Raw genomic sequence first — 11,966 nt, forward strand, 5'->3', positions numbered from 1 at the left:
CCCCGCCCCCCCAACTCCCAATAAATTAATTTCAAAGATCCATCATTTTGCAAAACAAAACAAAAAAAATAAGTAAATATATAAATACATATATATAAATACATATATAAATATAAAAATGCATATATAAATTACAGCGCACACAAAAAGTATATATATTTATAAATATATCTTATATATGTATAATATATTTTATATATTTAAAAATATATTTTGTATATATATTTTAAGTGCATCAAGAAACTGTGTCATTTTTTGTAAACAGGAAAAGAACGGCTAACGTCTAATGTTTGAAGGCACTAGAATAGAATTTTTTTTTTCGACCACCAGGTGCTAACAAGACAATAAGAGATGCTAAAGCTAATACTAAAAGTCAGAGAGGAAGGTATGGAGGCCTGAACTATAGAAGCAGGAAGGAGAATTTTAGAATCACCCCATTGGTTCACGGGGAGGCAAAGCTCTGATGAGCTAAAATTAACATAACTACATATAAAAGATAAAGAAAAGAAAGCAAACATTCACATCTCTCCGGTCACGTCACGTGACTCCAGGACTGTGACAGACTCCAAACAAAAACAAACACAAAGATTGTGAAGCACCGGCTTTGTTCGTTGAAGCCAGAGTAACGGGACTCTCACCTGCTTCATCTGCTGAGTGATTTATTACACTCTGTATCTACACATCACACACACACACACACACATAGAGTCACAACAAATTATTGTGAAATGCGCTGCACCGTACACAGCACTCCGACCAACAGAACAACCCGATTGCTCAGCAAATGGATGCGCCAGGGATCACAGTGCAGCCCTTTTACAAACTGGCCTATTATGTACTCTCAGCGTGGGGTGGAAGTGTTGCAGGGGCCCAAGGCTGTGTGCCTGTGTGTGTGTGTGCATCTGTGTGTGTGTGTGTAAGATAGAGAGTGTGATAAGTGCTCCCATGCTGCGCGGCCTAACGAGAGGGCAGGTCAGCCATTAAATGGGCACTAATGCGGGAAATTGGAGGCCATTAGGCCGTTCTTTGTTGTTCTGCCTCCGTGTGGCTAGTTAGACCCTTAAAAAGGAAAGGTCTTATTAGCCCCCACACCAGGACAGAGGCTGAATATATGGGCCATTTAACTCAGCGTGGAGCCAGGGCGGCCTGCTGCTGGGGTCTGCTGGAGGTTGGGAGACGCTGTGTACACAACTGTACATCAAACCAAATTTATAGTCATGGTACCAGGTCCAGGGTCTTTAGTCTAGTTTGTAGTCATGAAAACACTCAGCTGAAAATACACAGGATTCTTAGATGATAGTTTAAATTATGTTCATTTAGCGTTTTACAAGATTTAACATGATTAGCTGATTTCTAGAACTATTGATAAATCATTTAAATTACATTTGATAAATTGATCAAATTTAACTTTTTTTTTTTTTAGTAGCTACTAAAAGGCATTTATTTCACCGCAGGCTTCAACTTTGAATTTCCACATTTGTAGGTATCAGTCGTGGCACAGCAGCAACAGTTACACTGATTAAAAAAAAAAAACTTTAACTCTGGAGTGCAGATCAAAACATGACTTTTAAGGCGGTTCTCTTAATTAGGTTAAAGCCAACGCCGTGGATCAACTGAAGCGTCTCTCCAGTAGCACTTTACTTCGTTTTTTATTCCACTGTCAATGAAGTGCTCAGTATTAAGTGTGTCTCCATTGCTCACAGCTTCCTGAAACAAGCCCAAGGCACTTCTCAAGGTTTTTAAAATGACATCAGTCGAAAAATAAACCATAGTTTAGCACCAACTGACGCGAAATCCATTTACTGTCCCTTCATCATCGGGTCATTTCATACATTTCCAACAGAACATGAGATGAAAACAGTTTAAAGCGAGAGCCAGTTTGTTGAATATCTGCGTCTTTTCTGGTATAATTAGTTCTCTCTTTCTTACCCACTTTGGGTCGTTCTTCTAACAGCCTGTTTGACTTCATATTTTATTACAGCTGGTGACAGCTTAGATCTTTCAGTCAGTAGAGACCGTGGGAAGGTGGCTGGAGGCCTGAGGCTGCAGCTCATTGGCCGAGAGGAAGGAATAAAATCAGACGGACTTAATCTGTTTAGTGGACATCTCATCCTGCCACGTCTCCTCTCTCCTTTCCTGTTCACTCGTTCACAGTCCGTCATCACTTCACTCCCTCTCTGCTTCACCGTATGTACACACTCAGTCACAGATTTATCTCTTTAGCACAGTGTTTCCCCGACTTTTTTTTCTGGGGACCCACAAACCTTTGTGACCAAAGTCAATAGACATTATTCCTGACATTAAACTCCTGGGAAACGACCCAAAAACAACCTCTCGCGACCCACCTGAGGGTCGTGACCCAGTCTTTGAGAAACAATGCTTTAGCATGCTTCCTCCTTACACTCTTTATATCTTTAGTTTGTGACCTATGTAGATTTTGAAAAAACCTGAGGTCAATGAGGACCCTGAAGGCATCGGATTATTTTTTCTGGCAAAATTTCAAAAAAGTTTTTATTTTGTGTAAATTAGGGAATGTGCTTTTATAACTGTAACATATAATAATTGTTATTTTGGATATATGCAAATTTGAATGCAAGAGTGAAAGTTTAAGAAGCGTGATAAAAAAATATTCTTTGACTTTATGGTGATTTTATTGTTGAATCTGAAGAGAAAAGAGCAGAGGTTTCTGAATTGGCATGTGGAACAGTGTGTGTGTGTGTGTGTGTGTGTGTGTGTGTTTTCTGTGTGCAGATTTTTGTTTATATAAGGTTACAGCAATTAATCAACCAAACCATGAGTTTGTTATTGTGTTGTTTCTTCACGGCGTCTAATTATCTCTCTGGATAAAAAAATAAATAAATAAAAAATAAAAACCTGCCCGCAGCACTTTGGTGTTTAAAACAACAGACACGAGAAACAAGGACCAATTAAAATCCCATAAAAACTCCTGAGTTGATATAAATATATAATAAATCTTTGACCTCACGCTCGCTCCGACACGGCTCCGTGAAGAACAGTGAAATTCCTCAACTGTTTTGGGAAGAACACCTATTATCAACCATTATTGTCATTCCTTCGTGGCGTCCGACCATGAGGCGGCGTACGCCGTACCTGTCGACACATTTGTGTCTTAAAATACTACCATCTTCCTAAAATAATATCAACAACAATTAATCTGTCCACGAAATGATTGTCTCCTGCTGTCAAGACCAAACAGACTTGAAATGACAACAAGGGATTTTCTTGTACTCACAGAGGCGCGCTTCCAGCGGCTGATTTTTTGTTTTTAAATTATGCGTAGTTACATAAATATTTGATGTCAGTTACTGCAGCCCAATCCAAACAGTTAACACCGTCCAGGCTTGTAGAACTTAAAAAGTAATTTTATTGTCATTTGTTTTTTATTTTATTTTTTCACTTAAATGCTACGTTAGCGATGTCTGGTGCTAATAAGTTCTCAATGAACACATGACGAAAAACTTGGTTTGGATCTCAACCACGAGAGCGTTTGGGGGTCGGCCTACGACTCCTGCAGCTCTCACATGAACAGGAACAAGAAAAGCAGATACATCTTCCTTCATTTCTAACTTCTGTTGATTTTTCTAGATTAATCACGATTAATCATTCATATCTGTGATCGTGATCAATCATTTCACAGCCGTGTGTGTGTGTGTGTGTGAGGATGGACTACTCAGGATTTTAACACAGAAAAGCAGATACATCTTCCTTCATTTCTAACTTCTGTTGATTTTTCTAGATTAATCACGATTAATCATTCATATCTGTGATCGTGATCAATCATTTCACAGCCGTGTGTGTGTGTGTGTGAGGATGGACTACTCAGGATTTTAACACATGTTTTTTCTCGCTGCATGCCAATGTGTCCATTGGCAAAACACTTCACCCTGACATATGGTCCTGTAGGAAGACGGTCAATGTCCTCCTCACGCTGGCTTCAAGCCTGGATGAATGTGCGGGGGAGGGGCTGTCGGGAAACACATCCTGCATAAAAACCTGTGCCAAATCGTAGATGCAAATTATCCACAGAGCAGCTGGACAAGGACGGAACCGATGATAAGGAATCACGTATGAGTCACGATGTCGAGGTCTACTGACGACACCGAGCTAGGCTGATGAGACTGGACGACTAAACAAACCACCGCGTGTCAGCGTTGGGCTCCGTCACGACGGCCCGACGTCCACGAAGACGACGGCGTCTTCGGCAGCTGCCTCCGTCACATGCCATCACCCTGAGTAACAAATAATCAGCGTTCGAAAATCTACGCAGATTCTTAAAGCGACCACATGCTGCTCCTCATTAGGAGGAGACGTCCACGCACACACACACACACACACACACACACACACACACCTTGAATCTGAAGAGAAAAGAGCAGAGGTTTCTGAATTGGCATGTGGAACAGTGTGTGTGTGTGTGTGTGTGTGTGTGTGTTTTCTGTGTGCAGATTTTTGTTTATATAAGGTTACAGCAATTAATCAACCAAACCATGAGTTTGTTATTGTGTTGTTTCTTCACGGCGTCTAATTATCTCTCTGGATAAAAAAATAAATAAATAAAAAATAAAAACCTGCCCGCAGCACTTTGGTGTTTAAAACAACAGACACGAGAAACAAGGACCAATTAAAATCCCATAAAAACTCCTGAGTTGATATAAATATATAATAAATCTTTGACCTCACGCTCGCTCCGACACGGCTCCGTGAAGAACAGTGAAATTCCTCAACTGTTTTGGGAAGAACACCTATTATCAACCATTATTGTCATTCCTTCGTGGCGTCCGACCATGAGGCGGCGTACGCCGTACCTGTCGACACATTTGTGTCTTAAAATACTACCATCTTCCTAAAATAATATCAACAACAATTAATCTGTCCACGAAATGATTGTCTCCTGCTGTCAAGACCAAACAGACTTGAAATGACAACAAGGGATTTTCTTGTACTCACAGAGGCGCGCTTCCAGCGGCTGATTTTTTGTTTTTAAATTATGCGTAGTTACATAAATATTTGATGTCAGTTACTGCAGCCCAATCCAAACAGTTAACACCGTCCAGGCTTGTAGAACTTAAAATGTAATTTTATTGTCATTTGTTTTTTATTTTATTTTTTCACTTAAATGCTACGTTAGCGATGTCTGGTGCTAATAAGTTCTCAATGAACACATGACGAAAAACTTGGTTTGGATCTCAACCACGAGAGCGTTTGGGGGTCGGCCTACGACTCCTGCAGCTCTCACATGAACAGGAACAAGAAAAGCAGATACATCTTCCTTCATTTCTAACTTCTGTTGATTTTTCTAGATTAATCACGATTAATCATTCATATCTGTGATCGTGATCAATCATTTCACAGCCGTGTGTGTGTGTGTGTGAGGATGGACTACTCAGGATTTTAACACATGTTTTTTCTCGCTGCATGCCAATGTGTCCATTGGCAAAACACTTCACCCTGACATATGGTCCTGTAGGAAGACGGTCAATGTCCTCCTCACGCTGGCTTCAAGCCTGGATGAATGTGCGGGGGAGGGGCTGTCGGGAAACACATCCTGCATAAAAACCTGTGCCAAATCGTAGATGCAAATTATCCACAGAGCAGCTGGACAAGGACGGAACCGATGATAAGGAATCACGTATGAGTCACGATGTCGAGGTCTACTGACGACACCGAGCTAGGCTGATGAGACTGGACGACTAAACAAACCACTGTGTGTCAGCGTTGGGCTCCGTCACGACGGCCCGACGTCCACGAAGACGACGGCGTCTTCGGCAGCTGCCTCCGTCACATGCCATCACCCTGAGTAACAAATAATCAGCGTTCGAAAATCTACGCAGATTCTTAAAGCGACCACATGCTGCTCCTCATTAGGAGGAGACGTCCACGCACACACACACACACACACACACACACACACACACACATCGCTGCCGCTCAGAATCTGGTAACTGTAAATGAGATTTATCTCCATTTTAACTGGGATTATAATCCATTCAATTCATCAGCTGGCGGAGTCATAATTGATTTTTCCAATCGCTCGTCTTCAACCAGAGTTTAATGAAAGTAGTGTTCAGATCCAGACTTGAAGTGGAGTTGATGTGACCTTTTCAGCGGTGGCCCCTAAGCTCTTAGACAGCCGTTCTTTTCATGCGTGGACTCAGACTTTGAACAGTCGAAAAAAAAAAGAAAATTCCCAAAGAATCATATTACTCTCTATTTCTCACACAGAGAGTAGAACGGCATCTTTACTTATTTGATCCTGGTTTATTGAAATTAATTTACTTTGACTATCATTTGAATTTGAACTACCTTTTTTTTTGTTTTTCTTAAATACCAGCCAAAAGATGCACGTGTTTAAAGAAGTTGTGTTTTAGCCAAAACATGCACGTGTTTAAAGAAGTTGTGTTTTACTTTGTTTGACAGGTACTATCGGTTATAAAGAGGCAACAAGAGTAAAAAAAAAAAATCCCTAAAATTCCAGTGAAACCTCAGGTTTTCCCCAGTGACATGAATTTATGTCTTAACTGAAGCGAGTGCTGTTTCGCGTTCGACACACATCTGATCTTGGGTTCGTTCTTGACAAGCAGCAAACCTAAAACATCCTCAGTGTGTATGGCACATTTCTGTCAACTCCATCTCCACACGGGGAGACGTGGGGGAGAGAGAGAGAGAGAGAGAGAGAGGGAGAGGGAGGCCAGAGGAGGCGCTCACCCAGCCACATGTGTGTGTTTGTGTAAGGAAACAGAAAGATAGAAAGAAAGCTCTGGATAAAAGACTCAAACAGTCTTAGGAAATGGTCGAGTTTTTTTTCGTTCCCAGAAAATTGTTCCTCGTGAGTGTTCAGAACTTAATCTGATTACCCCTGTTGGGGCATTAGTCTGACCATACGATTCAAAAGTGTGGACTGCCCTCAGTGTTTACTTAAGGAGAGGGAGATAGAGACGGCCTCACTCCTGCTGGGTCCTGACAGACTTGAATTTTCCATCCTGTTTGGATGAGCCCGGGAGGTGTCAGCACCCAGGACGGCCGAAACCTCGGGAGAGTTTTGGGAAAGTGCCAGACTTGTCAAAGTGTCTGTGTACCATCCACTGATCTGAGGAGAAACAGAAAGTTGTAAATAAACGTCTCCTCTAATGGAAACATTTCTGCTCCCAGTCAGACTGTTGTTATTTGTGGGTGTTTTTATTTTATTTATTTTTTTATCCTAATAATAACGGGAGTGAAGTCGAAGCCCGCGGCTACGGCAGATCCATCATGTGGATCTGGAGTGAAAGTGGCAGAGATCAGTTGCTCAAGTGTCTCTTTAGAACAAATCGAGGCCGTGACCGACGTTGCTCAATTACCGGGCTTATCGTTAAGTACGGCGAGCTTAACCTCAACCCCCGGCTCTGTTGGTGGAATTTTTCCCCTAATTAGTGAAAGGGGGAGGCTGCGTCTGTGCTGCTGCGAGACTGAGGTCAGTTGATAGAGGATAGGAACCACTTGAAGAAACTAATTAGCCAACTTTCCAAAACACACCCAGACACTGCGCCGGGGCCCCGTGTTTCCTAGGATGTGCGGGAAACAGCAACCAGTGATAAACAAAATCAGTTTCCTGTGAAGCCATGCAGTCAGAGGTTCAAGTTTTGTGCGAGCAGCTGCGAGAAACGGACGAGGATTTTTTTTTTCTTTGTCGTTTTCACATTGTCGTGGTTCACGAAACACGTGATGTTGACGAGTTTCGGGAACTTTGTCCTGCTAATTGAATTACGCCTGTTTTTAAAGAATCATTTCACAGCTCTGCTGGTGTGTGTGTGTGTGTGTGTGTGTGAGTGTGTTGTTGTTGTTGTTGTCACGACTGTTAGGCTGATGACAGCAGCAGGTTAGTGTTTCCTCATGCTCTTAATGCGAGTTAATGACTTGTTTTATGAAGTATTTCTGTTAGGACTATTTTCTGTAATGGAATATATAACTGAGCAGAAAATAACAGATGGAGAAAAGTGAGGCAGACATTTAACAGAACGCTCATCTCACGGTTGAATCAGATTTTATTCCTCTGTCACTCATTACATGCATACTATATTACTTGCAGTGCCCCCTTTTTGTAGACGGCAAAACTGCCTTGGCTTCAAAACATCGAACTACGATTAAACTTCATCTCATTAAACATGAGATGAAACAAAATTTTAAATTACTTATTTTTTGTAATTTCCCCACTGTGGCACAAAAAAAGTTTGCATCGTCCCCCTGCTGTAACTCTATGCTCCTTAGTGGCGGCCTGCCCCCCATTTTGAGAAACAATATGAAAAGTAACAAATGTATGGAAAAGTAAGTATCACAAATGCAAAGAGTAATATAATCGTATCCAGCATAACTACGTCAGATATTTCTAAAAAAAAAAAAAAAAAAATCAGATATTTCTAAAAAAAAATCAGTTCAATTGTGTTTCACAGTGAAATATTAAAAACAAATCCTCCTGAGTTGAATTGGCTTTGAGCTTTACTCGTCCATAGCTCCCATCACCACAGCGTTCTCTCACTGCACATATATTTATTTATATTTCCTCATCCATCTGCATCTGCTCCAGTTCTGTCACATCATATCGTTTAAACCCTCTGTACAGCGTGAGGCGACGTTGAGCGAACGATCTTTCGTCGCGCCCGCTTTCTTCACCATGTAAAAAATGAAGTGTTTCACTCGTCTCCATTATCTGACATGATACCCCACCCTGCGAGGGCTGTGTGGGCTCCAGGCCCCGCACCTTCACGTCCCGGCCGTGGGCCGTCTCCACAACAAACCACATGCCCTTCAGCACCACTGCCTGCTCCTCACTGGGGCCACGGAGTCCGGCGCAGGATAGAATTCCCCTGTCTTTCCTCTAAGTGGGTGTGAAACCATAGTTGTGGTGTAACAGAGACCTGGCTGCAGGTCTGGGGCCGAGCACTGATCCACCACCAGCTCTAATCCTATTTATAGTGATCCTTCTTACCTGCAGGCCAGATCTCCAGATAGCTTTGAGCAGCGGTGGAGCAGAGCTGGACGGAGCAGAGCCAGCTCCAGTTTACTGACACACTGACATCATTCGGCTTCAGTTGGAAGGCTGGGTTTATGGCTGTGACTGATGATTCACGATCTGGAAGATACTGTGAAATAATCAGGTTGTGGTAATTAGTGCGCCGAGGGGGTGGGAGGCAGGGGTGAGGGTGAGTCCTCACATTGTACGTGTATTTAATAAAAGAGAGCGTAATTAGCTCCTTGGAGTTCAGAGTTAGCTTAAGGGGCTCCAGAAGTTACCAGAACTTTACTCATGATATGGGCCAAAGATGAAAAGAATATGAGGTTGTGGAGCAGACAAAAGAGCCAAGGAGCCCCACTTGGACCCAGATAACCTACACACACACACACACACACACACACACAGAGAGAGTGTGTCTACACACATAAAGTCCACCAACTGTATCAGAAGTGGAGTTTTTAATAATTCATGAACGTGTCTGTGCTGCTGTTGGACCCGGGTCTCGGACGTCAAGCTTTAATGAATTTGAGCGTGTCTGCCTCACTCTGCTGCGAGGAAGTCATGAATAAACATCAGCCAGCTAATTAAACTCAGCTCTGGCAACTGTATTCATCAGTAAACAAGGGGCTGTGAAGGTTTCCTGCACATGCTCAGAGGGATTTACAGGGAGTGAAGGAATGGTAATTCCACGCCTTCGCTCTCTGTTTGGCAGAGTGCGGTCGGTAAGAGCAAATGAGCTCCTCAACATGAAGGGAAGGAGAAGCAGAAAAACAGCAAAAACATTTAGACAAGAGGCAGAGTAGGGAGTTAAAGGGGGAGAAAACGGAAAGAAAGTTGTCGTGACCTCATTAACAAAAACTTCTCACTGGGTCTGGAAACGACAACAAACACCAGAGTCGCAAAAAAAGATTTGGAACTCAATAAAATGTAAACAGTTTATCCAAACACTGTTATGATTTAGACTGATCTGTATGTATAAATATATATACACATATAAACATATATATAACATATTAAATATATATGTAAATATATATATACATATACCATATTATATATATATACAGTATATATGTATATGTGTCTGTGTATGTATACAGTATATATTTGTATATATAAATATATACACATATATATAACATATTAAATATATACTATATATGTATATATATATAAATATATAAAAATACATACGCATATATATATATATCTGCGACCATATTTTATTGTTTTATTTTTTGGTTTCCCTTCTAATACTGCTGCTGCAGCTGGTGAATTTCCTTCATGGGGTGTATGAAGTACTTTTCTACTTCTTCTTCAAGGTGTGGGTTCAACAGTGAATCATTTTAATTTTGAATTAAAGGTTAAAATATAAAGTTCCCTTCTTTTATAATGTTCTTATCAACTGGATCAACTTCAGTCCTAACTCGTCCCAGTTCAGACTAACGTCAACAGTTTTCGCTCCTGTTTCTCTTTAATCCACAGCCTGTAACTGCAACCTTCACGCCCGACGCTGCCGCTTCAACATGGAGCTGTACAAGCTGTCGGGGAGGAAGGGCGGAGGAGTCTGCCTCAACTGTCGCCACAACACAGCGGGGCGCCCCTGCCACTACTGCAAGGAGGGCTACTACAGAGACCTGTCCAAACCCATCTCCCACCGCAAGGCCTGCAAAGGTAACGCAGTACACTGACGGGACGGGCGGGGGGGCGGGGTCTACAGTTGGACCAGGGTCTACAGTTGGATCCGATTTGGTCGTGAATTTGCCACAAAGTTTCTAGTCTTTGAGCTCGCTCACTCCTTCTGTGGCCAGTAGATGGACTCAGTTCCAGAGTTCCAGTTGAAGTGGACTGGAGTTAAAGTTAAAGCAGCTGGAGGGAGCTGAAGTAGGTCATGTGGTACTGGGTTCTGTAGAGGACCATTTATGGACTAACTAACAAAGTCACACATGGTGGAGCTCCAAGAAATCCTGTCGTGGGACAGACTCTAATGAGACACAACTCCAACCACTGCCAACCCAGTGAAGTGATGAATACTGCATCAGTACCTCATTACTGTATAGTCGTTTAAAATACAAGATTATTAATCAACAAATATATTGATTCATGTGTTAGAGCCCGGCTCTGGGGTTGTTTTTTTAGCTATAGATGAAGTCAGAAAATGTATTTATTTATTTTCGTCTGTTACATAGGAATGTTTGGCTCATCTGAAATTCAAAATGAAACTCTTGCATAGATATGGGGGGGTGAGGTGGGGGGAGGGGGGGCAGCATTCCTGAGCCTGTCTCACCCTCATCTCCCTCTGTCAGCAGAGATGAGTTGCTCTGTTGGGATTGTGGAGGTTGTGGTGGTATGGGTGGGTTGGGGCGGCTGTTCCCTCATCCACACACAGTTATTTGGCTTCCTTCGGGTGGGTTAAGGAATGACAGGACAAGCATAACAAACAGAGCCGAGGTGTGAAGTGATCCCTGTTGCAAGCCCGAGATGAACGAGAAAACCCCTGGAAGATCAGTGGAATAAAGGAAAAAAAACAAAAAAAACCTCCGGCTGATCTCCGACAGTGGGATGGAAAAAAAATGAAGGAAAAGAAAAGTAGGAAACAGGCAGGACGAGAGGAACACACCCCGGCACAGGTGTGCTCAGCGCTCAACGCAGGAATGAACCGTCTGCCATCAGCCCTCACCGTAGGTAGTACGGGTCAAAGGAAACAGGAGGAGGAGGAGGAGGAGGAGGAGGAAGAGGGCGAGAGGTGGGAGAGAAAAAAGAGACGGTATGTTTTCCCATCTTTCCTACTGCTGCAGGGAAGATAACAGGAGTTGAATCCCTGTGCAAACAAGCCCGGAAACACCCCAGAATGTCACTCCATGAGCAGACACTCGCAGGCTCACACACACACACACACACACACACACACACACACACGCCAAATGGCATGTGTGGCTGAGTGGGGCGTTACGGG

The 11,966-nt window shown here is 42.6% G+C and overlaps 1 protein-coding gene across 2 annotated transcripts in view; it reads left to right on the forward strand.

Annotated features, from left to right (window-relative positions):
* Positions 1–11,966, forward strand: part of ntn1a (netrin 1a) — a 59,517-nt gene that overhangs the window by 21,216 nt on the left and 26,335 nt on the right. For both annotated transcript variants that reach the window (XM_008316775.3, XM_008316776.3), the window contains exon 3: positions 10,496–10,684. In XM_008316775.3, coding sequence (XP_008314997.1) covers positions 10,496–10,684 — 189 coding nt within the window. The remainder of the gene's footprint in view (positions 1–10,495; positions 10,685–11,966) is intronic.

The sequence above is a fragment of the Cynoglossus semilaevis genome, chromosome 9 (assembly GCF_000523025.1).
Source record: "Cynoglossus semilaevis isolate Cse_v1.0 chromosome 9, Cse_v1.0, whole genome shotgun sequence".
NCBI classification, from domain to species: domain Eukaryota; kingdom Metazoa; phylum Chordata; class Actinopteri; order Pleuronectiformes; family Cynoglossidae; genus Cynoglossus; species Cynoglossus semilaevis.